Here is a 27,929-nt window from a genome sequence, read left to right on the forward strand (position 1 = left end):
ATGGGCAATCTTAACTTTATCGGTGACCCCACAATGGCCTGGTATGTGTAAGTATGCCCTACAGTGGACTGGAGCCGGCTCCAGTGTTGTGTGTGCAAATTCTTTTGTTCGGCTCTGGGCCTGGTGTAACTCCGTTTTGGAATAAATAGTTCTGGAAAATAAATGAGTTTTCTTGCTTTGTCTGCCCTTCTACCTGGTCCACTAACTTTCGGCATGATAAGTTATTAGTGTTTTTTCTTCTTAAAGGCTTTCAGGCTGTAAAGGTTGTATTAATTAGTATTTCTGGTCTCCTGCCTAGCACTGGAAGCTAGCTTGTGTTGTATGTATGTAGTCCTTTTTTTTGTTTGTACTGGAGGAGAAGGGGTCCTTCCTTCCCATTTTACACTCCTTACACGGAACAACCAGTCTCTTAGAAACAATTTTCTAAGCCCTCCTTCTCAAACCACCAAATGTCAGTATTTTCATTTTTTATTTCTATCAGATTAGTTTAAATGGTTCCTTGAGAATTTAGAGCCTTTCTTCCCTAGCTGTATTGGAGGAAACTGCTACTTAGTCACCTCTGTTGTGCTGTTCTCTAAAACCAACCATCCAACCTGATATTCCAGCTTTAAAGAGTTAACACCACCTGTTGTACCTAGAGGCCATGGCAGTGTACTTGGATGTGCCATTTTCATTGGTATGGGTGAGTTTGTTCCGCCAGTAGGAACCTCTGGCCCACAGCTTCCCAGTGACATCTCTCTATGTCTCTCCTTGATGAGTTTACCTTTCATAACTCGGTGGGTAATTACAGCATGTCTGCTGCACTTTGAGAGTACCCGGCCTTGCTGCTTCCAACTGCCTTCATGCTATAATTATGGTGTGCAAGCTGCTGAGAGACCGCAGCAATTATATAGTCACCACTATCAGCCAGACTGGTGTGATGAGGTGTACAGGACAAGGAGACTTTACAGGGCTGGGCAACTGGATACCTTTCAACAGAGTCACTTTCTTCTCGAGCAGAGAACAGCTCAGGGATCAAGTGCTCACTCCTTTACTTAAGGATTATTTTCAAGACGCAGCATTTCCAGGCCAGGCAGCCAACCTCTCGGTGGTGGTGCAGCGGGCTGACAAAGGAGCCCTGTGTGTTGTAATTAGAATGAAAACCTTTATTAAACGGGGCAGATTAGTGGCAATTAACCAGCACGCCAGGGAGCCAGCAGGAGGGAGGCCTCTTCATGCTGTCAGGCCAAGTGAAGTGGACGGGTGGTGTCCTTCAACAAGCAAATTATACTGCAGCATAAATTACAGCGTTGGTGAAGCCACGTTACAGATTCATAGTGGCAGAACATAAGGACAAAGCAGTGCTGGTTTGGGCGGGCATCTGCTCCTTGAACTTGAGGACTTCTGAATAGAATTCAGGAAAGGATGAGTGTCTCTTGAATAGATGTGCTGCCACTCCACCACAGTGTTTTCTGTTTTTCCATGTTCTCCATTTGTTTGTTTGTGTGTGTGAGAGAGGGAGTGGAAGGTCCATTTTTGTGACATTCACTTCAGCCATTACTTCATTTTCTAAGCTCACTTGATCCAGTAGTCGACATATCCTGGGCAGCACTGGATTCAAGATAGAAACCAAAACTGCAGAATTGACATTGGTTATTGATCATTCATTTGGTGGATGTCTTCCCTCAGAGTGAACCTTGTAACCCACTCTGTGTAGTCACATACAGAGTTGTAGGTGGGAACTGAATACCATTCTTCTAAACACGGAGACCGTACTTGTGCTTTCGGAGCGACTGCCTGGAATTGGTGGTTGCAGGACAAGGGTAGACATTAATATTGGCACAACAGAGGATCTCTCAGATGTTTTGCAGCCTGAACCCAATTATGTGAATGCATTTTAAGTGTCAAATACACCAGTTTTATTCTAAACGTTCTGAGTCAGCAGCTCAGCTGTCCCACCCCTGTAGATGAACGTTTTCAGTGAGCACAGGCTGTCATTTGTGTACTACTTACTCATGTATTAGTGTGCACACTAATAGCAGTCTTCCTTTTCTACCTTACTCTTATTCAGCTTTATTGACTCCTGTTTTTTTTTTTTTTTTTTGCATTTTTCCATACCTCTTTGGTGTTTTCAGTAGTTTTAATATGTGGTTTATATGTACGCCATGCTGAAGCTCCAAGTCAACAAGGCAAAACAGGCTGGGAGGGGTATTACCCTGAGTGGCCAATATGCATGTTTACCTTGAGTTGGTGACAGCACCACATTTGTAGGTAGTGTAATTAAACGTAGGTAGTCAGGTGTCAATGGTTTGTATGTACGTGGCAATTCAGGGGGTGAGTGGGCTGCATTGAAGATATACTGGGTTTGGACATGGCATAGGAGTGTGCTAACAAATGAGAGTATCTTTGCTGATAAACAAGTGTAACTACTGTACAGAGAATGAGCTATCACTCCATAAATATTTGGCCAACAGCAGTCCTCCCATCAAAACTGGACAGGCCAGTGGAGTATGACATGACAAATATGGACTATAGTCAGTTAACTAATTGCAGATTATAACTATGGTTCCTAAAAGGGTGTAGCAGAAGTCACAACTATGTTTTTTATCATAGCTTTAACATCTGTTGAGTAAAGTGATTTCCGGTCCTGTCCGCAAGAAACCAGAAGATGCGGTATGATCTGATGAATATACTTTCTTGCTGAAGGGAGGACCAGGATAGGTCTGAAGCACTTGGAGTCCATGGATTTATTGTGCCTGGTGCCAGCATTGCAGGTTGATGGTTGGAGTGAGCTGTTGTGGCACATCCTTAGTATAAGCAGACCCACTTTTGAATGTCACAAGATTTGTTATGTTGTTATTAACCACGTTTCCATTAACCTCTTTAATGCACATTTTGAAATCGTGAAGCAAAACATCTAGTAATGCAAACACATGAATTTTGAAAAATGATTTTTCAAGTGATTCGACAAAGCAAAACTGTAATGGAAACACTTTTTTCGCATTTAGGTCACATGACACAACAAATTTTCAAATACAGTCAACCATCGTTTATCGTGGTTAATCCGTTCCAGACTCTGCCGCGATAAATGAATTTCCGCGAAGTAGGATTCTTTATTTATAAATCGAATATTTTCGCACTTAGAGTATAGAAAACCTGTTTACCTTCTAAATACATTTTCTAACATTATTAGTGCCCTCTAGACATGAAATAACACCCTTTAGTCAAATGTTTAAACTGTGCTCCATGACCAGACAGAGATGACAGTTCCGTCTCACAATTAAAAGAATACAAACATATCTTCCTCTTCAAAAGAGTGCGCGTCAGGAGCAGAGAATGTCGGAGAGGGAGAGAGCGAGAAAAGCAAACAATCAAAAATCAATAGGGCTGTTTGGGCTTTTAAGTATGCGCGGTGCCGGACAAAGCAGCTACAAGAAAGGCAGCAATGTGAAGGTAGTCTTTCAGCATTTTTTTTTAGAAGAGCGTCCATATCCTCTAGGCAAACAGCCTCTGTGTAAACAGCCCCTCTGCTCACACCCCCTCCGTCAGGAGCAGAGAATGTCCGAGTGAATGAGAGAGACAGAGGCAAGCAAACAATCAAAAATCAATACGTGATGTTTAGGCTTTCAAGTATGCAAAGCACCGCACAGGAAGCATATCATATATCATTGAGGAGTTTTATTTAATATGTAATACGTGCTCTGATTGAGTAGCTTCTCAGCCATCTTGCAATAATGTCCCTTGTGTGAAATTGACTGGGCAAAGCAACTGAGGAAGCATGTACCATAAATTAAAAGACCCATTGTCGGCAGAAATCCGCGAACCAGCAAAAAATCAGTGATATATATTTAGATATGCTTAAATTTAAAATCCGCGATAGAGTGAAGCCGCGAAAGTCGAAGTGCAATATAGCGAGGGATCACTGCACCTGTGCAAATGTAATGTGGTGAATACAGCTGTATCATGAGCACTACCAGGTGAACCCAACACAAATGTTTCTGATCATTAATCCGTTGTCAATGACTGGCTGCAGAACAATAGATGTCCAACCTTTCCTGTTTTTTTTTTAAAAAAAAAAAAAAAAGATACCCATGACTTGGTGCACGAATAGGTACAGTGGAAACTCGGGTGACGAACGTCTCGGAACACGTACAAATCGGGTTACGACCAAAAAGTTCGCCAAACTTTTACATCTGTTCACGACCACACACTCAGGTGACGAACAAGCCAGTTTCCCTTCTGGTTCATACGTGCCGGTGATTTACGCATGTGTTCAGTCTCTTCCTGTACAGTACATTGTTCTTGGTCAGACGTGCATCGCACAGAGGGACTTTACCTCAAAACTGTAATGTCCTCTCCACCCAGTTCCTCCTCACTTCCTTCATGCCAGAACTAGTTTTCTTGGTTGTTTATGGTTAGTTTTTGTATAAATTATGGATTTTTCAAATTTTTATTTTTTTCCGTGTTTAAAACTCATTAAAAAAAAAACAATGTTTACAGCGAGCGGTTTGTAAGGCTATAGTGTGAACTCTTGCAATGTTAGTTTTCTCTGTTCAAGGTTTTATCAGTGTTATTCAATGTTTTTACATTTAGTTTACTACTAGCAGAATACCCGCGCTTCACAGCGGAGAAGTAGTGTGTTAAAGAAGGTATGAAAAAGAAAAGGAAAAATTTTAAAAATAACGTAACATGATTGTTAATGTAATTGTTTTGTCATTGATATGAGTGTTGTTCTCATATATATATATAGCAAAATACCCGCGCTTGGCAGCGGAGAAGTAGTGTGTTAAAGAAGGAAAGAGAAACAAAAGGAAACATTTTGAAAATAACGTAACATGATTGTCAATGTAATTGTTTTGTCACTGTTATGAATGTCGCTGTGAGATATATATATATACATATATATATATATATATATATATATATATATATATATATATATATATATATATATATATATATATATATATATATATATATATACACTAATAAAAGGCAAAGCCCTCACTAATTCTCCAACTGAAATTTGGCAGGCTCATTCCTTACAGCTTACTTACAAAAAGTTGGCCAGGTTTCATTTCGAAATTCTACGCCTAATGGTCATAACTGGAAGGTATTTTTCTCCATTAACTGTAATGGAGTTGAGCTGGAATGACGTGGGGGGGCGGAGTTTTGTGTGACATCATCACGCCTCCCACGTAATCACGTGAACTGACTGTGCGTAGAAAACCAGGAAGACCTCCAGAAAGCGCTTAAGAAAACATGCATTTTATAATTGAGAAGGCAGCGAAACAATAAGAAGAGAGCGAGTGACATATACTACCATATTCATGAGTGTTGCCAGCTCGGAAAGAAAGCAAGGTGTAAACCTAAACTTTAAATTAAGTTCATAGACAGGCTACGCATGCGTTTCACATGCCCACAGGTAATGCGGGATACAAGTTTAATGAGAGGACGCAGGATATAAACGAGAGTTTTGATCACTTTGTAACTAAGTTAAAATTGTGTGTGAAGGGGTGTGCTTATGCAAATTCCGAGAGACTGTGTTTGTGGGGGATTGACAGTTAAGGCAGGTGGGGGAGTCACTTCATCATCTCCCCTCCCACCTCATTTTGCTCTGAGCTGAGCTCCGCGGCTAACGCTGTCTTCCAAAGCAACTTCGTCAGACTGCCACCAAATACTCACAGAAAAATCCACAAGTTAATACACACGCTGTCTCTAGAGTTTCTTCACACTGAATCCTCCAGGCACTACTTACAAAAGGTTACATTGACAATCGTGTTACGTTATTTTTAAAATCTTTCCTTTTCTTAGCACAAGCACAGCTGAGAAGCTTCGATGCATGTGCTCCATAAGCGCTAAAAATAATGCATTTAATCACACTTTGCATTACAAGCAAAGGGGAGCTTTTGTCAATGCATGATTTCCTGGTACACCGATTACATTGATCAGCGCATCCCGATTCATTTTACCCTCACACCACCTTAGTTTGAGAAGAAGTATGAAAAGAATATGAGGTTAACACAGAAAAACAGATCACCAATTCAAGCTTTATGAATAATCGATTCGCCATCAATAATTGTTTTGGTAAAGCCATCCTCCTTCCATTTTATAATTTTTCCGCCACTAGCCATGATTAAATGAACGGTAAAAAAGTAAGAGCAAAGCGAGGGTGACTTATTTAGGCAGGCATATATATGACAGCAACACTCATGACAATGTCAATCATGTTACGTTATTATTAAAATGTTTCCTTTTCTTTTCATTACTTCTTTAACACACTACTTCTCCGCAGGGCTGGATTTTGCTATATATATAATATATGAATGACCTCCAAAGAGCACTGAGACTTTTGATATCGTGAACGTGTCTGCAAAAACTGGAGTCTCCTGCCCAGCAAAGTCGAGCAGCCAGCGCTGCCGCATAGCTGTGCCGGCCTTTGAGACGCTGACTGCGCTTCTGCCTTAAGTCAAAGTGAGCACTTTTAATTGTTTTCATCCTCCCCCTGCGCTATAGCCCAGACAAGTGCAAACACGGGACCCCTTTTCTACACCACGGCAAAATAATATTAAGGCGATTCACACTTTCTTTTGCACGTATACGATTATCAGGTCCTCACCTGAATTATTAAGACACGCACACGAGTGCAGGACTGACAGTGCCATCACAGCCGATTAATGGCGGGACGCCTCACCAGTCTACACAAGACCTACGCGACTGTCCCCAAAAGGCGATCATAACGCCAGTTTAACACATCTCTCTATACTATATAAAAGAAAAAGGCAACTTTACTTTCTTTACACCTTTTTTCCTTTTATCCCAAACCAAAGCCTTTCTCTCTTAACACTGCAGAGGACACAAAACTAATTTTCTTTAAATGCCGGTAAGGCACAAATTTGAACGTTCACATAGAAAATGTAATTTCAATGTACCTGTACTTCTTAAAACGTTAATGTTTTACTGTTTAATAACTTGTAGACTATAATTTATTATTTTTCCCTTGCACTCAGTGACCAAACCTATACACACACATATAGATACATACAAACATACACACAAGTATATGTATGTGTGTGTGTGTGTATATATATATATATATATATATATATATATATATATATATATATATATATATATATATATATATATATAATGTGTGTGTGTGTATGTATGTGTGTGCATATATATATATTGTCACGCACGAGCCATTAGGAGGCGCGGACTGATTCGAGAACACCTGGGAAACATTCGCCAGGGAATGGCGGGTACTAACTTTCTCCCTCTGCTTCCTTATAGAAAAAGAGACCTTCCAGCACCATAGGCCTGGTTTGACCGCAGTCGCGTACTTCCGCCTTCCTCCGCCATCTTGCCCTGACGTCATCCTTCCCATCCTCCCTTGCGGTCCTTCCCAGCTGTCCTTCACTTCCGGCTCCACCCCTATAAAATGGCCGCGACGCCTGGAGACAGCGTCGCGTTATGAACTGTTTAGTTTATGCTTTGACCTGTTTTCTTTTCTGTACAAAAGTTCTGTACAATATACGGGGCCGGAAACCCCAACCCTTATTGCTGTCTCCTCGGTCCGTTTACAACTGGCGTAGTCGGCAGGATTCGAAGATCCCGAGATGACGGAGGGACAGGACCTCAACACTGTGCTACAAGCCATGAATGACCAGCTCCAGGCGCTGCAGCTGGCGCAAGCCGCCACCACCCGGGAGCTGGAGGCCACGAGGCCAGGTTAGTAGAAGCCCAACGGGCGAGACAGACTCCCGCCAGGCAGCCGCCCTCCTTTAGTCCCGATGGGCCCTTCGGAGGACGCCGACGCTTACCTGGGCATGTTTGAGAGGACGGCCACCCGAACGAGTGGCAGCGGTCCGAGTGGGCGTCCATCCTGGCGCCTTATCTGAAGGGACCCGCGCTGCGGGCCTATTATGACCTCCCTGAGGAGGAGGCCGCTAATTACGACCTCCTCAAGCCCGAAATACTGGCCCGCTACGGCATTAGCCCGGGCCAGCAGGCGGCCGAATGGCGGAACTGGGTCTTTGACCCGAAAAGCCTGCTCGCGCCAGGCGCTCGAAGTTCTGGGGCAAGATGGGCGCTGGCTACGCCAGAGGGTCCCCAGGGGCGGAAAGTGGTCGAGCAGGTGGCCTGTGAAGGCCTGGTCAATGCCATGCCCAGTTCGCTCGCCCAGCAGGTCCGGGGACACGCCTACCAAAACATGTCGGGCCTCCTAGACGCCCTGGAGCGCCAGCTGGCGGTCCTCCGACTTGGGGGGTCAGAAAAGCCTGCTCGCTGGAACCGGCAGGGACGGGCGGCCACCCCGAAGCCTCTCGACGCTGCAGAAGCGCCAGCAAGAGCCAGAGAGAAGCGGGACCGCCGCTGTTTCAAGTGTGGCGAGACCGCCACCTACTACCACCTGCCCCCACAACATCGCCCGGAGCCTATGGACTGTACCTGGACATCGCCGGAGAGGTATTGTATCCCGCCGCATCCCTTGGCGAGTCCAACACGGGAGTGGTGTTGTTAAATGGGCACGCCGTGGTAGCTTTGTTTGATTCCGCAGCAACATTACCATTGTCGCTCCGCTTTGTCTTACCGCAACAGTGGTTAAACCAGCGTTTGTTGGTCACTTGTGTGCATGGGGGACTAGGTCCTATCGCTCCGCCACTGTTATGTCACCTGGAAGGGGAACCAACCCAAATGACGGTCGCTGTGTTACCGAACCCCTTCCCAGTGATTTTGGGACAAGACTGGTCTAAAAGAATCAGCGGTAAGCCATTCGCGCTCCCGGGCCTTGTTGGATCTAGTGATGAGGGGAAAAGGCACCCCTCCCGGTCTCCACGCCGTGCACAAGGGCAGGCCCTAGCGGCGCTGGTGTTCGGGGACCTTTCCTGGCCACGGACCTTGACCCGAAGACTCCGGGAAGGGACTAGCCAGGGAACTCTTCCCAGGCCCAGGCCCAAGACCTCTCGCGCCTGGACCATCAGTTTCGTCCACGCCGCCTCCTTTAAGAGGGAACAGTGGAATGATGATTCCCCGCGCTTTGCCCGAATGCGTTGTTCTGCCTAACAGCTCACCAGCGGACGGTTCCACACCGCGCGAACCCTTCTTTGTCCTTGAAAATGATCTGTTGTACCGGTGGCTACCCATGAGGGCGAGGTGCGGAAGTTGTTGCTAATTCCGCTGCACCTTCCGGGCGGGAGATATGCGAAGTTGGCCCACGCTCACCTCCTAGGCGCCACCTCGGGCCAAAAAACGCTGGAGAGAATTAAACTCGGTTTTACTGGCCTGGGATTAATGAGGAGGTCCGCGTTCTGTCAATCCTGTCCGGAGTGCCAGACCCGCCAGATTCCCAGAGGGACCGTGCTCCTCTAGTCCCTATACCCCTAGTCGATGTACCCTTTGAAAGAATAGGGTCGATCTGGTAGGACCCTGGAGCCCTCAACCCGTGGCCACAGATATATTCTAGTCATGGTGGACTATGCCACCCGGTACCCAGAGGCGGTTCCCCGCGCCCGCTAATACTAAAAGCATCGCACGGGAACTGGTTAATTTGTTTTCACGCTGGGCATACCCAAGGAGGTCCTCACGACCAGGGTACGCCTTTACATCGGATACGCTCAGGAGGTAGCCAAATTACTGCAGATAAAGCACCTGAAAGCGTCTGTCTATCACCCGCAAACTGACGGGCTGGTGGAACGCTTTAACCAGACGCTTAAGCAGATGCTTCGCAAGGTAGTCAGCGCGGACGGCAGGAACTGGGACCAGCTCCTCCCCTCGTGCTTTTTGCTTACCGGGAGGTACCCCAGGCCTCTACTGGCTTCTCCCCATTTGAATTGTTATATGGTCGACAACCCCGGGGAATCCTCGACATCCTAAAAGAAGGCTGGGAGGCCGAGGCCCTTCCTTCCTCTAACATTTTGGAGTACATAGCGCAACGCGCGACCGACTCACAAAGATCAGGCCCTCCTAAAAGAGCACGTGACTCGGCGCAAGCAGCGCAGGCCCGTGTTACAACCGCAACTCCGCCCTCAGGGAGTTCCGCCTGGGGACCGAAGTTATGGTGCTCGTCCCGACCTCCCTTTCGAAGCTGCTCGCCACTGGCAAGGGCCTTACGAGGTTAAGGAGAGAAGGGCTCGCCGACTATTTGGTGAAACAGCCCAATCGCCGACCGGCGAGAGGATCTATCACGTCAACCTGCTAAAGCCCTGGAGAGATAGAGAGGAGCTTCCCAGCTCCCATAGGTCACTCTCCCTCTTCACGAGCACAACTGCCCTTAACCTCGGAGAAGAGCTGCACCCCAAGCAGCGGCAGGAGTTAACCCAGACCCTCCGTGCCATCCCCGAGGTGGTGAGCGAGTCACCCGCCGGACCTCGCTGATTGCCCACGATATAGTCACGGACCCGGTGTAATCGTCCGAGAGGCCCTACAGACTCCGGAGGCAAAACGCAGAGGTCGAACTGGAGGTGAAACGTATGTTGGACATGGACATAATTGAAGAGAGCCATAGTCCCTGGTCCAGCCCTATTGTCCTCGCTCCAAGCCAGACGGCTCCTGGAGGTTCTGTAACGACTTTAGACGCCTGAATCAGATCTCCAAGTTCGATGCCTACCCCATGCCCCGCATTGGCGACCTCCTTGAGCGCTGGGTACGGCTCGATATTTGACTACCCTTGACATGACAAAAGGGTATTGGCAAATTCCTTTAACGGCATCCGCAAAGGAAAAACGGCCTTTAGCACCCTAGCGGGCACTGGCAGTACAAGGTCCTCCCATTTGGGCTGCACGGGGCGCCGGCGACCTTCCAACGTCTGGTAGACAGAGTGCTAAAGCCCCATCAGTCCTATAGTGCCGCTTACCTGGATGACGTAGTCATCTATTCCGCACCTGGGAGGAGCATCTATTGCAGGTCGCAGCTGTCCTCCTAACACTGGCTAAAGCCGCCTCCGCATAAACCCCAAAGTGTTTTTTGGATTAAAGGAGGCCAAATATTTAGGCTACCTCGTGGGACAAGGACAGGTGCGCCACAGGGCTCCAAAGTTAAAGACATCTAGAATGGCCCCGTCCAATACCAAGAAACAGGTGCAGGCTTTCTTGGGGCTTGCGGGTTACTACCGCCGGTTTGTTCCCCGCTTCTCTGAAAGAGCAGCACCCTTGACTAACTTGACAAAAAAGGGCGCTCCCCTCGGCGTGGTGTGGACCGACAAAGCCGAACACGCGTTCAGTGACCTAAAGAAGGCCCTAACGTCGGCACCTGTGTTACGGACGCCCGATTTTGGGCCCCGCTTATATACTCCAGACCGACGCCGGACACAGGCCTGGGCGCCGTGCTGAGCCAAAGCGCCGATGGTGTCGAGCACCCTGTGATGTACCTTAGCCGGAACTGATGGACCGGGAGACCCGTATGCGGCGGTGGAGAGGGAGGCCTTGGCCATTAAGTGGGCAGTGACCCACCTCCGTTACTACCTGCTGGGTCGCAATTCGCTTCTGGTGACTGACCACGCTGCACTTCAGTGGATGTCCCTGCACAAAGAGTGAATCCGCGAGTCACTAGGTGGTTTCTGGACTTGCAGCCGATAAGTTCACTGTCACTTATCGGCGGGCACCCTTCAAGCCAATGCCGATGCTCTCTCGTATTCACGACCTCTCGGTTAGGTCCGCCCACCTGACGGTCCTGGGCTAAGGGGGATCGTGTCACGCGACGTGGCGATTAGGAGGCCGCGGACTGATTCGAGAACACCTGGGAAACGTTCACGCCAGGGAATGGCGGGTACTAACTTTCTCCCTCTGCTTCCTTATAGAAAGAGAGACCTTCCAGCACCATAGGCCTGGTTTGACCGCAGGGCGGTACTTCCGCCCTTCCTCCGCCATCTTGCCCTGACGCCATCCTTCCCATCCTCCCTTGCGGTCCTTCCCAGCTGTCCTTCACTTCCGCTCCACCCCTATAAAATGGCGCGACGCCTGGAGACAGCGCGCTATGAACTGTTTAGTTTATGCTTTGACCTGTTTTCTTTCTGTACAAAAGTTCTGTACAATATATGGGCCGGAAACCCCAACCCTTATTGCTGTCTCCTCGGTCCGTTTACAATATATATATATATATATATATATATATATGTGTGTGTATATGTAGATATGTACTGTATATAGATATGAAGATATGTATGTGTATATATGTGTGTATATATATATATATGTATGTATGTATGTGTGTGTGTGTGTGTGTGTGTGTGTGTGTGTGTGTGTATGACAGCAGCAATCCAAGCTGTGAGAAAACAGTAAAAGGAGGCGGTCAGACGCCGTGGTACATTTTCTGATGCAGCTGCGAAAACAACTTTGTGACGCTGCCTCCAAATACACAAAACAATTACTTTGACAATCATGTTACATTATTTTTAAAATGTTTCCTTTTCTTTTCATAACTTCTTTAACACATGACATCGCCAGAAGCTTATAGGTATTTTGCTATATATATATATATATATATATATATATATATATATATATCACAGCGACACTCATAACAGTGACAAAACAATTACATTGACAATCATGTTACGTTATTTTCAAAATGTTTCCTTTTCTTTCTCTTTTCTTCTTTAACACACTACTTCTCCGCTGCCAAGCGCGGGTATATATAGATAGATAGATATGAGAACAACACTCATATCAATGACAAAACAATTACATTAACAACCATGTTACGTTATTTTTAAAATTTTTCCTTTCTTTTTCGCATCTTCTTTAACACTACTTACAGCTTGTAAGCCGGTATTCTGCTAGTATATATATATATATATAGCAAAATACCCGCGCATCGCAGCTGTATGTTGTGTGTTAAAGAAGTTATGAAAAGAAAAGGAAACATTTTAAAAATAATGTAACATGATTGTCAAAGTAATTGTTTTGTGTATTTGGCGCAGCGTCACGAAGTTGTTTTCGATCTAGCTGCATCAGAAAATGTACCACGACGTCTGACACGCCTCCTTTTTAGTGTTTTCTCACAGCTTGGATTGCTGCTGTCATAATGGGTTTGAGTCTATATATATATATTATATATATAATATTTTATATATATATATATAATATTTTATATATATATATATAATATATATATATATATATATATATATATATATATATATATATATATATATATATAGTATACAGTATATAACATACCTATCTATCATATATACACCTGCTTGAGCCTGCCAAATTTCAGCCTTCTACCCACACGGGAACTTGGAGAATTAGTGATGAGTCAGTCAGTCCGTGAGGGCTTTGCCTTTTATTAGTATAGATTGCACTGTGCATTCTATGGTTTAATTAACTATCTTTGTGCTTAAAAATCTTTAAAAAAAAAATATTTTTACATACAGCTCATATGGTCTGGAACAGATTAATTGTATTTACATACAATCCTATGGGGGAAATTACTTCGGGTCACAACCAAATCGGGTTGCAACCAGAGTTTTGGAACGAATTACGGTCGTGACCCGAAGTTCCACTGTATATATGAGCCATCGATTACACCATACACCGGAGATATATTGTGTACCTCATAACTGTGCTGCTAAAATGCTGTCCCTCTTCCAAATCAGGTGAAGTGATGTGTTCCCTCATTAGTTTTGAGCGTATGGCTTGACACACCCCATTTACATCTGAGAATGGTGGCTTTGCTTACATCAAAAGCCCCAGAAACAACCCTGTACTCTACACAGGTAGCCAGTTTATAAAGCACAATGGCTATACGTCTCTTGGTCGGGACTGACTCCCTCGTGTATACTTCAGCAGTGGACATAAGAAGGCATATTGCTCTGTATAATTCCATGAATGTTGAGCTGCTTATTTTAAAATTTTGTACCCATTGTTCCTCAGTAAAATCACTGTGGACGATTTCAAGGAATTCCCAAACACGTGGCCTCTGGCAAGTATAGGGAATTCGCCTTCCCTTTATTGTATTCACTCACTCTGGTCACCTCTGCTAGAAAATGAACACGGCCATTGTAAACACAATTGAAATAACAGAACCAACACCCATCATATCCGACATCATTTTTAATTTCAGGTGATCAAGCAAACTTTATTTGCCCAAAATCGGTGGAATCGCAGACAGTTTGCATTTGTGTTTTGTCGACTTTTCAAAAGTATTGCTTCTGTTTTGCGCATAACTCCAAAGGATACACGGCTACTGTTATTCACATTCACTCCTCTGGGATTGGGCTTTTTCAGTTGCATTGCTGTATGTTACTTCTCAGTTGTGACCACTAGGAGGTGCTTGGCAACCTAAGACACAAGACCGTCGATTAGATCTTTAACCTGAGACATGGCTAGTTGTTACTTTATTAAAGCAGTTCTCTACCGGTGCAGAAATGCCAAACATGTTAAATCAAATGACTTATAGTGTGTGTTCTCATGAGGGCAGGGAGTTCCTCTGACAAGAATCAAATCCTGAAGCAGTCTCTTAAGACAGAGTTCTGACCCTGTCGGTGGTCCTTTTCTCTGCTTTTTGCCTTTTTAGTAACACATGACCAGAAAGAGTTCTTCTCTCACCTTTCCTCTGGCCTTCTTGGGTTGGTGTTTCTCCCATGGCCATCTGGCCCCCAACACACTACTGGAACTCTTCCCTGCTTATTCATTTTGAGTAGCAGAACATCATCTAATTGTATCAGAAATCAATGAAAATAACTTTAGAGATTATTTATCAAATAACATACTGTTGAATGTTTACTACTGTCTGGAGTTTGTGTGCCACAAAGGACTCGGGTCAAAGAATTTCCTGATTGTCATCCTTCTGAAATGTGGTTTACACTATGTACTCTGCATGTATCCAGTCATTTTGCTTTGAGATTACAAGGATCTGTCCTGGTGATGTAGACCAGACTAAAATATGTTGAATATTTTGTGCCAGAGGTCTCTGTTGACCTGTCATCTCACACCATGACACCCAAGGGTCTTCATGTCGCTTTGTCATTTATTGCAGGAAGATGTGAACTACGAAGTGCGTCGCTACGATGGAGGGAAATTTGCCTGTGTGGACACCGATAGTCGGTCATTTGACGAGGCTTCGAGGGAGGCTGTGCTTAAGCTGCTTAAGTACATGGGAGGCAGCAACGATAAAGGTGGGGACCCCAAAGTCTTTAATGTAATCTGATGTTACAGTGTATGATTAATGGTATTTATGTTGAGCGACAGTAAGAAATGTGCTCGGGCCACTGCTGTTTTTAATTTATATTAATGACATTGATGATAAGTAAACTGGTGAAATGTGAAAATGGCAACAAAATTGAAAGTGCATCAAATTCGGAAGAAATGGCAAAAACAACATTTTTTCAGAACTGGATGAACGCTTACAAAATGAAGCTTAAAGTGGAAAAGTACAAAGTGCTAATGCACAGGCTGCCACTTAAAATAGTTTGGGGGTTTGTGTTGACCCAACATTCTTTGTCAAGGTTGTTAGATGTTGTAAAAGCTTTTGAAAATAAATCAAGATACGTTCTGCTTAAGACTGTGTAATGCAGTAGTGAGACTGTATGTGGAGTTTTGAGTGTGCTTCTGGTCAATGAGCTACAAAAAAGACCTCCCAGCATTAGAAGCTGATGAGGTGAGCAACCCCCGACTGAAGGGCATGTCCTACTCTGCAAGGATGCAGGAATGACATGGTTTAGACTTAAGCAGCAAAGGCTACATGAGAACCCAATCTAGATCTTTAAAATTTTTGAAAGCATTGATTAAAGGAGATCCTGCAGAAATGTTCCAAGTAAATGGTGAATCACATGCTCAACACATTGTTGGAAGTTGAGAAGGAAGTCCATTTTAGACTGTAGCAAGAAGCACTTATTCATACAGAGAAACTTGAGAATCTCAAGCAAACTATCAAGGCACATAGTTGAAACTGAAGACTTGACAACTTTTTTGACGTTAGTCCATATTGGACAGTGTAGCTATTAGCCAGCCGAATGAGCTAGTCTTCACTGGTTGTCTTACATTCTTATGCAGAGTCAACCTACCAGGGAGGGGGAGCAGAGGGTTGAAAATGCAGCAGGGTTACTATATTAGGAGGGTTCATAAGTGGACTTCACTCATGCCTGTATTTATACCTGGAAATGAAAGAAGAGAGGTGGCTACCAAAGTACCTTTTAGCGTGATGTGAATCATCATCTGGCATTTAGGCAAGTTCAACCAAAAGTATTTTGAGGGTGGGAGCAAAATCAAGAGAAATGGTTAGTTATGTTGTGAAGGTGTAATGCTGATATAAAAGAAACCACCATTTCTTCAAGGTAAGTTGTATTATATTAAAGTTGGTTTTTGAGAGGAACTCCTTTAACTTCCATTTTTACTGTTACAGAAGCCTTTTTAAGTGTTGTTACTTTTCGCACCGAGGGCTTGTGCAAAGTTTATTTTCAACAAGTGTCTGTTAAATTGATTGTCCTCACTAGGAATTTTTCTAAATGTGTCAAAGTTCTGATGTTACACTGTCACATATGTTTGCATTATCTATAGATAGCTGAAATGGTAATTCGTAAAAAGACTGAAATACAAAATACAGTAAATTGCACATGTACCACTGTATACGTTCAAAAATGTCATCTTTTTTTATATATAGATAGTGTCACAAGAATGAGACATACTCGGATAAAGGTTTGGGGCAGCCACCCGTATAATGTGGTATCCTGGCTGCAAAATCGTTTTATAGAAATACAGAGCACTGAAGTGCATACAACCGAGTCCAAAAAAAGACTGAGGGAAAAGGGGAAAAAGGGCAGGCTTTTAAAGGGGAAGACAGGAAGTGAGGTCATAAGGATCGGGCACGTGTTCATCACTCATTGGGTCAAGCCCGGACGTGACATCAGAGGGGCCGGAGCTGGTAAGGTCTGTTTCCATTGGTTCGGTCCCGGAAGTGATGTTGGGAGAGCCAGGTGGAATCTCCCAGGAATGGTCTACAGGGAAGGGAGAAAAAGAGTCGGTGCACTCTGCCACATCCCGGCATGCCTCAGAACTGCCTTCACTCAAGCTCTTTAGCTGCCTCCCATGTGCACGTGTAAGACAATAGATAGAGATATATATATATTGTCACACACGTGCGCATGGGAGGCAGCTAAAGGGCTTGAGTGAAGGCAGTTCGAGGCATGCCGGGTGTGGCAGAGTGCACTGACTCTTTTCTCCCTTGCCTGTAGACCATCCCCGGGATTTCACCTGGATCACCTGACATCACTTCGGGACTGAGCCAATGGAAGTCGGCCACACCAGCTCCAGTCCCTCTGATGTCACCTCCGCTACTGAGCCAATGGTGGAAGACCACGTGCGGATCCATACGACCTCACTTCCTGTCTCCCCTTTAAAACCTGCCCCTTTTCCTTTGTTTCTTTAGTCTTGTTTTGGACTCGGTTGTGTGCACTTCAGTGCTCTGTATTTTAAAGAAAACGACTTTTGCAGCCAGGATACCACAATATACGGGTGGCTGCCCCAACTCTTTATCTGTCAATGTCTGTTCTTGTGACAGTGGCGTAGTCGGCAGGATGGAGAAGTCCCGAGGAGAAGGGGACAGGACCTGCAATATACCCAGGTGGGAGCGCGGGGCCGAGTATTCAGGCGGGAGGGTGCCCGTGGTTCGGCGTGACCGGTGCGGGCTCCGCCCCGGCACTCATAACTAGCCCATCTGGAGTGGCCAGGAGTGTGCGGGTGGGGCTCACAGAATTGGGCTGCCCTGGAGGGGGAGGCAAAGGGACTCAGTATGCTCTCTTGGGGAGAGTGCCTGCCTCCCCTGAAACCAAAGCCCCATTTACCACCTAGGGGTGCCCCAGACTGGCAGGTGAATAAAATAAAAATGGAGGTTGGACCCTGAGCGGCCAACCAACAAACAAGCCTGGTCCTTATGGGCAATGGTAGGGCATTGGCTACGGCCATTTGAAAACACGCCCTACCAAATAATAGAGCAGGTAGCTTGCTATCTGCTCCTGGAAGCGCTTCCCGTGGCTTCACCCAGCCGGTTTGGGGCGGCGGTTCAAGAACATGCTGAGCTCATAGAGCTTATGGAGACGCAGAGGGCGGCCTCACACTCTGGGGAGCAGAACCGTCCTCATGTCAAACTCAGCCGGGTATGTTCCAAGACCTAGCCCCACCCTGTACAATCCGGAGCCGTATTGGCGTCCAGCGGGGGCTGCGCAAACCGCTTGGAGGCAAGGAGGAATGCAGGTGGAGGGTGAGGAGGGGTTGGTGTGCTCTGGCTAATCCGTTGGCGGTCCCACATACTGGCGTGGTGATCGCCAACGGACACAAGACCACAGGTTTGTTCGACTCCGCAGCAACATTTCAATTGTTGCCGCCGCTTTGTGCAACCGCAACAGTGGCTAAATTTAAGACCGGTATAACCTGTGTCCACGGAGACATCCGCTGGTACAGGTCCGCCGCTGTGTCATCAGTTACGGAGGGTCAGTTCGTAAGCTCACCGTAGCGTCCTACCTGATCCTCCACACCCGGTGATACTAGGGCGGGACTGGTCTAAAATCAAAAGCGGTGAGACACATACCACTCCCGGGTTAATTTGGGCCTCGTTATGGACGGAGATAACCCGTCTCAAGCTGCCTCCACGCCGTGTAATCAGCCGGCAGAGAGAGCGAAGCAGTCGCCCTGACTGACGTGGCAACTCCCGGCCGCCGCGGGCTAACACGCCATCCACCAGCGCGCGGAGCGGGAGGAAACCACGCCCATTGAGGTCGACGCTGACCCTCTCTCCGTGTTGCGGTTCCAATTTAAAGAAACGCCGGCTTCTTTTAGAGGGAGCAATGGAATGATGACTCCCTGAAGTTTGTAAAAAATGCAGTGGTCCTTGTCAATGGCCAGCGCACTAATCAGTCGATGCCACAGGGCCCCTACTTTGTGCTAGATAATGACCTCCTTTACCGTGTAGCAATGCATGACGGGCAGGAGACGAGGCTGCTGCTAGTGCTGCGTACCTTCCGGCGGCAGGTCTGTGAGCTAGCACACGCCCACCTCCTAGGTGGCCACCTGGGCACCGAAAAACTCTGGAGCGGATCAAGCTCCGTTTCTACTGGCCAGGAATTAATGAGGAGGTTCGCCGCTTTGGCGCTTCCTGCCCGGAGTGTCAACTGCGACAAATTCCTAGGAGGGACCGTGCTCCTCTCATTCCTATTCCACTGATTGACGTTCCCTTCCACAGAATCGGGTCGACCTGGTGGGACCCTGGAGCCCTCAGCCCGAGGACACAAGTACATTTTAGTCCTCGTGGATTACGCTACACGATACCCGAAGCTGTTCCGTTGCGCCAGCTACCTCTAAAGCCATCGCACGGGAATTACTAGGGGTATTCGGCGTGGGGATCCCCAAAGAAGTCTTGACAGACCAGGGGACCCCTTCACCTCGGAAACGTTCAAGGAGACTGCCAGATTACTGAAAATAAAGCATTTAAAGACCTCGTGTATCATCCTCAAACCGACGGATTAGTAGAGAGGTTTAATCAAACTCTCAAGCAAATGCTGCGTAAGGTGGTCAGCGAGGATGGAAGGAACTGGGATCAGCTCCTCCCCCTCGTCCTTTTTGCCTATCGGAAGTCCCACAAGCCTCCACGGGTTCTCCCCTTTGAACTACTATACGGGCGACAACCTCGGGGCATATTAGATATTTTGAAAGAAGGCTGGGAAGAAGAGGCTCTTCCCTCCACAAACATACTGGAATATATCGCAGTTACGCGATAGATTTGGAAAAATTCGCCTGTCCTTAAAAGTCACATGGAGGAGGCTCAAGCAGCACAGGCCGGTACTACAACCGCGCACGCCTCTTCGGGAGTTCCGCCCGGAGATCGGGTCATGGTCCTAGTGCCTACCTCCCACTCTAAATTGCTTGCCCACTGGCAGGGCCCCTACGGTTAAGGAGAGGAAGGGACTGGTCGACTATTTGGTGAGTCAACCCAATCGTCGGCCAAAGGAGCGGGTTTATCATGTGAACCTGCTGAAACCGTGGAAGGACAGGGACCCCGATCCCTCCTCCGCCAGCCCGCCACTCTTCGCCACACACACGACCTTAACCGGCACGGACTTAAGTCCCAGACAGCGGCAGGAGCTGGAAACAGTTATCCGGACCGTTCGGGAGGTAGTCAGTGAGAACCCGGAAGGACCTCTCTGATTGAGCACAACATCGTGACAGAGCCCGGGGTTGTTGTCCGAGAACGCCCGTATCGTCTTCCCGAGGCAAAAAAGGCTGAAGTGGAGCTTGAGATCAAGCGCATGCTGGAGCTAGGTGTGATTGAGGAAAGTTATAGTCCCTGGTCCAGCCCCATTGTGCTCGGCGGTAAGCCTGACGGAAGTTGGAGGTTCTGCAATGACTTCCGTCGGCTTAATCAAGTCTCCCAATTTGATGCTTATCCAATGCCACGCGTGGGACGACCTCCTCGAGAGGCTTGGACAGGCTCAATACCTGACCACACTTGACATGACGAAGGGTACTGGCAGGTTCCTTTAACGGACTCCGAAGGAAAAACGCGTTTAGTACCCCTAGCGGACACTGGCAGTATCGTGTCCTTCCATTTGGGTTACACGGGCTCCAGCAACCTTTCAGCGCCTGGTGGACAAAGTGCTTCGGCCTCATAACTCATACAGTGCTGCCTACCTGGATGACGTGGTCATCTATTCCAGCACATGGAAGGAACACCTACAGCATGTCCAAGCGGTATTACGGACACTTGGTGAGGCGGGCTCGGATTAATCCCAAGAAATGCTTCTTGGATTAAGCGGCCAAATATTTAGGCTACCTGGTGGGTCGGGTACCGTAAGGCCACAGTGCTCCAAAATTGATGCCATTCTGAAATGGCCCGTCCATGAACCAAGCGGCAAGTCCAAGCCTTTCGGTTAGCGGGTACTACCGCCGGTTTGTACCCGGTTTTGAGAGAGCGGCGCCTTGACTGATTTAACAAAGAAGAGGGCCCGAACATTGTGGTATGGACTGAAAAACAGCGCTGCATTTAGTGACTTAAAGCAGGCCCTTACGCCCACACCTGTTTTGATGGCACCTAACTTTTCTTTGCCTTTCATCCTCCAGACGGACGCTTCGGACACAGGCCTGGGCGCCGTGCTGAGCCAAAGCGTCGATGGTGTGGAGCACCCCATCATGTTCCTGAGCCGGAAACTGTTGGACCGGGAGACCAGGTATGCTGCGGTGGAGAGGGAGGCTCTGGCGATTAAATGGGCGATTACTCAGCTGAGGTACTACCTGTTGGGCGGAATTCACCCTTGTCACGGACCATGCACCCCTACAGTGGATGGCCCTCCACAAGGAGTCGAATCCGCGGGTCACCCGGTGGTTTCTTGACCTGCAGCCGTACAAGTTTTCGCCTCGTTCATCGCCGGGCCTCTCCGCCAACGCTGATGCTCTTCTCGGGTTCACGACCTCTCGGTTAGGTCGCCCGACCCGCCGGGTCTGGGCTAAGGGGGCCTTGTCACACACGCGCATGGGAGGCAGCTAAAGGGCTTGAGTGAAGGCAGTTCGAGGCATGCCGGGTGTGGCAGAGTGCACTGACTCTTTTCTCCCTTGCCTGTAGACCATCCCGGGGATTTCACCTGGATCACCTGACATCACTTCGGGACTGAGCCAATGGAAGTCGGCCACACCAGCTCCAGTCCCTCTGATGTCACCTCCGCTCTGAGCCAATGGTGGAAGACCACGTGCCGGATCCATACGACCTCACTTCCTGTCTCCCCCTTTAAAACCTGCCCCTTTTCCTTTGTTTCTTTAGTCTTGTTTTGGACTCGGTTGTGTGCACTTCAGTGCTCTGTATTTCTAAAGAAAACGACTTTTGCAGCCAGGATACCACAATATACGGGTGGCTGCCCCAACTCTTTATCTGTCAATGTCTGTTCTTGTGACAATATATATATATATATATATATATATATATATATATATACACAGATATACACTCACCTAAAGGATTATTAGGAACACCTGTTCAATTTCTCATTAATGCAATTATCTAATCAACCAATCACAAATGTTGCTTCAGTGCATTTAGGGGTGTGGTCCTGGTCAAGACAATCTCCTGAACTCCAAACTGAATATCAGAATGGGAAAGAAAGGTGATTTAAGCAATTTTGAGCGTGGCATGGTTGTTGGTGCCAGACGGGCCGGACTGAGTATTTTACAATCTGCTCAGTTACTGGGATTTTCACGCGCAACCATTTCTAGGGTTTACAAAGAATGGTGTGAAAAGGGAAAAACATCCAGTATGCGGCAGTCCTGTGGGCGAAAATGCCTTGTTGATGCTAGAGGTCAGAGGAGAATGGGCCGACTGATTCAAGCTGATAGAAGAGCAACTTTGACTGAAATAACCACTCGTTACAACCGAGGTATGCAGCAAAGCATTTGTGAAGCCACAACATGCACAACCTTGAGGCGGATGGGCTACAACAGCAGAAGACCCAACCGGGTACCACTCATCTCCACTACAAATAGGAAAAAGAGGCTACAATTTGCACAACCTCACCAAAATTGGACAGTTGAAGACTGGAAAAATGTTGCCTGGTCTGATGAGTCTCGATTTCTGTTGAGACATTCAAATGGTAGAGTCAGAATTTGGCGTAAACAGAATGAGAACATGGATCCATCAGGTCTTGTTACCACTGACCATGTCCATCCCTTCATGACCACCATATACCCATCCTCTGATGGCTACTTCCAGCAGGATAATGCACCATGTCACAAAGCTCGAATCATTTCAAATTGGTTTCTTGAACATGATAATGAGTTCACTGTGCTAAAATGACCCCCACAGTCACCAGATCTCAACCCAAAAGAGCATCTTTGGGATGTGGTGGAACGGGAGAGCGTGCCCTGGATGTGCATCCCACAAATCTCCATCAACTGCAAGATGCTATCCTATCAATATAGGCCAACATTTCTAAAGAATGCTTTCAGCACCTTGTTGAATCAATGCCACGTAGAATTAAGGCAGTTCTGAAGGCGAAAGGGGGTCAAACACCGTATTAGTATGGTGTTCCTAATAATCCTTTAGGTGAGTGTATATATAGATATAGATATATATGACCATAGGTGAGGGTAGGAACATAGATCGACTGGTAAATTGAGAGCTTGGCCTGACGGCTCAGCTCCTTTTTCACCACAACAGACCGATGCAGAGCCCGCATCACTGCGGATGCCGCACCGATCCACCTGTCAATCTCACGCTCCATTCTTCCCTCACTCGTGAACAAGACCCCAAGATACTTGAACTCCTCCACTTGGGGCAGGATCTCTCCCCCAACCCTGAGAGGGCACTCAACCCTTTTCCGGCTGAGGACCATGGTCTCAGCTGCGAACCGATTCAACGAGAGCTGAAGATCACGGCCTGATGAAGCAAACCGGACAACATCATCTGCAAAAAGCAGTGACCCAATCCTGAGTCCACCAAACCGGACCCCCTCAACACCCTAGCTGCATCTAGAAATTCTGTCCATAAAAGTTATGAACAGAATCGGTGACAAAGGGCAGCCCTGGCGGAGTCAAACTTTCACTGTAAACGGGCTCGACTTACTGCTGGCAATGCGGACCAAGCTCTGACACCAGTTGTACAGGGACCGAACAGCTCTTATCAGGGGGTCCAGTACCCCATACTCCCGTAGCACCCCCCACAGGATTCCCCGAGGGACACGGTCGAGCGCCTTTTCCAAGTCCACAAAACACATGTAGACTGGTTGGGCAAACTGCCATGCACCCTCCAGGATTCTGCTAAGGGTGTAGAGCTGGTCCACTGTTCCTCGACCAGGACGAAAACCACACGGTTCCTCCTGAATCTGAGGTTCGACTATCCGACGTACCCAAAAGAACGAGATAGTGAATACAAGCGGCTGAAATGAGTTTCCTCCGCAGGGTGTCTGGGCTTTCCCTTAAAGATAGGGTGAGAAACTCAGTCATCCGGGAGGGGCTCAGAGTGGAGCCGCTGCTCTTCCGCATCAAGAGGAGTCAGATGAGGTGGCTCGGGCATCTGTTTAGGTTGCCTCTTGGACGCCTCCCTGGTGAGGTGTTCTGGGCACGTCCAACCAGGAGGAGGCCCCGGGGAAGACCCAGGACACACTGGAGGGACTATGTCTCCCGGCTGGCCTGGGAACGCCGTGGGATTCTCCCAGAAGAGCTAGAAGAAGTGGCCGGGGAGAGGGAAGTCTGGGCATCTCTGCTCAAGCTGCTGCCCCCGCGACCCGACCTCGGATAAGCAGAAGAGGATGGATGGATGGATGGATGGATATATATAGATATAGAGAGAGAGAGAGAGTAGTAGACATTGTCCACAAGCATTGTTGCTAAACATTAATAAAGTACACGTTTGGATGTACAGGATCCCTTGTAACCATGTCATTGTTGACAGTGGGGTAACAAGTCATGGGTACATAGAACACGCTAATGATGTTCTGCTTGCTGCCAGGTCAAGTCACTTCCAAGGACATAACACCGGATGTTGTTTGATCTTTACAGTTGCCATTGAAAGTGAGATCTAGCTTCAGCATGTTGAGGCAAACTTAGAGATGGTGGTCTTTGGCACATAGTAAGTCATGTGAAGATTACTCATCTTGCTTAAAATTAATGTCCTCTGGAAGCACTTGACAATGATATACGTTTATTTAAGACAATGTAGGGTGTTTTAGGACAAACTTGTATTTTTGTCATTTAAGAGATGATAAACTGTTGACAAGTGGTTAACAGGAATGGTGATGGCTAAGACGACAGAGATCATTTACTGCTTTCATGGAAGCGGATGTGAGGCACCTTTGTGTTCTCTTATTTTTCTGACTATGCTTCTCACTGTGTTTAATTCTTCCAGGTGTTGGGATGGGAATGACTGCCCCAGTGTCTATGATTGCTTTCCCAAAGGCAGATGGCTCGTTGTCAGGGAAGCTGAAGGTCGGGCTTCGTCTTCCCACTAAATTTCAAGTTGAACCACCAAAGCCAATAGACGAGGGCATCCGGATTGAAGACCGGCCAGGAATGACTGTTTATTCCACGTGAGTATATGAGTACTTGTTTTTCCTTAGTCTTACATTAGAGTTTTCCACATTAAGTACAAATCTAGACTGCCTAATGCACATATTCCCAAAGTAGTACTTCTCCAAATATCTCCCATACCTTCTCACCACCTCTGGTCTCTTTCTCCTGGTAGTTGATTACTTGCCAACACTCATGCTCCTTACTCCAAGTTTACAAGCCTTGTGCCTAGAACTGCATTTTATACCCAACCCTTGTACTTCCATCCAGGTCAACCTAGAGCTCCATCTAGTGGATCAAGATGTCCTTGCCACCCCAGACCTAATCTTGTTCTTAAAGGGCCTTGAGTACTATAGAAGCCACTTAATTACATTGCCTCAATTTCAAGCCCTTTAACAATTTATAGGATGTAACCAGCATATTGTCTGCTCTGGTTAGTGTGATGGCCACTTTGATGTAAACTCTTCACTGCTCAATGAATGTCTTGGTCAGTCATGACCATCCTCTGGAAAACGAGGTGCAGCCTCTGTCACTCCTAACTTCCTTTTGTTCTGCCACAATGGGCCTGGTGTATAGGTTGTTTGAATATGACCACTGTTGAGATTGTTGTCCATTTGGTCCATCCTGAATAGCCACTGGTGCAGATCTTGCCCATCATACCCAGTTAAAATTACTTTCGATGTTAAGATTGTTTTTCATTTCCCTTCATCTCTGCAGGCAATTTGGAGGCTATGCAAAAGAGGCAGATTACCGATTTCATGCAAACCGCCTAATGACTGTGCTGGGAGATGGTGCACCTTACCAGAGAAATCAGTATCTGTGTAATGGTTATGATCCTCCCATGAAGCCCTACGGACGTCGCAATGAGGTGTGGCTCCTGCAGGAAGAGCCGTAAATCATGGGGGAAATAAATCTGATAACAAAATGACAGCCATAGCTGTGAGAGCACGTACGTGTGCATGTGTGTCTCTCTGTACATGTGTATACCTGTGACCAAGTGTGGGGGGTGTGGTTCCTGTTGAGATGGGATATATCGATTCTCCAAACTCTTCAAGACAGTATGTTGAAAAGTTGTGGGAAAGCAAGGTTAAAGGGTAAATAAAACATTTCTCGGGTGGATCAACAAGGCCACACTCCCTGCCCTGTGTAATGTCACCTCAAATTTCACCCCTACCCAGAAAGGCTTCTCAGGTGCTCTGAGTGGTCATTTTAGAAGAAATTGACCCTCTTGCTTAATAATATAAGCACACAGTGTAAAATAGGGCGACCATACTGCCTACAATCAGGCTTTGATTTACTTGTTTTGTTTTTTTGTTTGGGTGAGGTTGGGTAATGTAGAAGCTGAAAAATTGAAAACCATGCAATGATGTGAAAATGTATGAAGAATTAATTCTTTTATTTACTGTCTCAGGAAGAAATGGTGTCTAGCTGATTGTTCATTATGTCCAGTTGTATCTTGTTAACCTTGCCAGCTCCGTTTGGAATTTAATTACAATAAACATTTTCAATAATCAGAAAACCAAATCTACATCTTTGGCTTAATTGGCAGAAGAGGATGATGAGAACTTTCAGAATCCTTGTGTTGAAAAAACACTAGGAATGATGCTTAGTTAAAATCCTCTTACTGAAGTTTGTCTTAAATCCTTTGGAGTGGGACATGAGTGGAACCATCTGGTTTGGAAACAATTTACATGGAGACTCAAACCTACAGCTAGGGAGAGGCATATAGTTGGACCACTGAAAGGATTTTAACACCTTTATGCTGCATGTCGCTCTGTTTGTACACAATCCTCAAGTATGAGACCATTTTGGAAGGAGGAATTAAAATTCATTCAGGAGGCCATGGAAAGGGTGATGCGTCAATTTCAGCAGGCCTGTCAGCGCATTTTGGTTTTCAGCAGACTTCCATGCTGGATTGATCAGCAGAAGAGCAATACTCTGGTCAAGGCTTTCCAGTAGTGAGCCTTTTGCTCCCAGCGTGAGCAGTACCAATATGGCATAGCCTTTGTGTAAGCTTTTACTTAAGGTAGGTGTCAGGTTCTGTGAGAATAAAGTGAAATATGAAGACTCAAAGCAGAAGCACACATGCTGGAAATGCAGCTGATCTGCTGGGCGAAGTCCTACTCGTCATGATAACCTGCTCCTTCTTCACAAGAAAGCTCAAAATGTGGCCCCAGTATGCATTTCACATTCACAGCACATCTGTAATCGGTGTGTCACAACATTCAGAAATGGGCAGTGCCACATGTACGTAACAAGATAAGCAGAAGGACCTAAAGCTGACTGTACGTGTACCTGGACTCCAACGTCTAACCACAAAGTTTTTTGAGAACAGTGGCATCAAACAAAGTGGTAGGAGGGTTTTCTTTGTGACAGATTTGAATGTGTGCTCCTTGTACCCACAATCGGAATCAATAAAATCAGCAAATTTGCTTGTCTGGTCCAGAGGCCTCTGTTGCCGTTGTTCCAGCCAGTTATTGCTGCTAATAGAACACACCTTGTCACATTGATTGCTGTGTACTCCCTTTTTAACACTGTGCTTGTTTTTCCCTTAACCTGTTGTAAGTTAACAATTAGTGCTGATCAGGGCTCAAACTCTGTTCTTGGAAGGTGTCATTGCTTTTAGATTTTTGCTTAACCCAATGTTACAGTTAAAGGCTGATTCTTTTTGCCAGTGATATGTGTCACTTCATTTAACTATGTGGCTTCTCACATATCGGATATTTTTTTTCTTTTTTTCTGAGAGCGTCATCCAAATGTTTTGAGCAGCTCGGTGCTTGTTGTTTCCGGAGCCAACTCGTTAAGATTAAAGTTTTAAAAAATGTATTTTTGTAGTGCAAAAAAGAAGGGCAGTTACAATCAAGAGAAAAGAGTGTCTCATTAGCAGCGGTAACTGACTAGCAATCAAGAAAGTGGCTGCAATGAAAACCTGCAGCCCACCAGGATCTGAGTTTGAGACCCCCTTCT

General features: G+C 46.4%; 1 protein-coding gene across 1 annotated transcript; it reads left to right on the top strand.

The window, feature by feature from the left end:
• LOC120538156 (heme-binding protein 1-like) lies at positions 1-26,486 on the top strand. The gene is made up of 6 exons (XM_039767594.1): positions 1-41; positions 1,697-1,751; positions 4,626-4,628; positions 14,962-15,100; positions 24,802-24,982; positions 25,680-26,486. Exons 1-6 carry the CDS (start codon positions 1-3, stop codon positions 25,855-25,857), a joined length of 597 nt encoding a protein of 198 aa, XP_039623528.1. The 3' UTR covers positions 25,858-26,486.
• The last annotated feature ends 1,443 nt before the right edge of the window (positions 26,487-27,929 follow it).

Source organism: Polypterus senegalus, chromosome 10, assembly GCF_016835505.1.
Source record: "Polypterus senegalus isolate Bchr_013 chromosome 10, ASM1683550v1, whole genome shotgun sequence".
NCBI lineage: Eukaryota > Metazoa > Chordata > Cladistia > Polypteriformes > Polypteridae > Polypterus > Polypterus senegalus.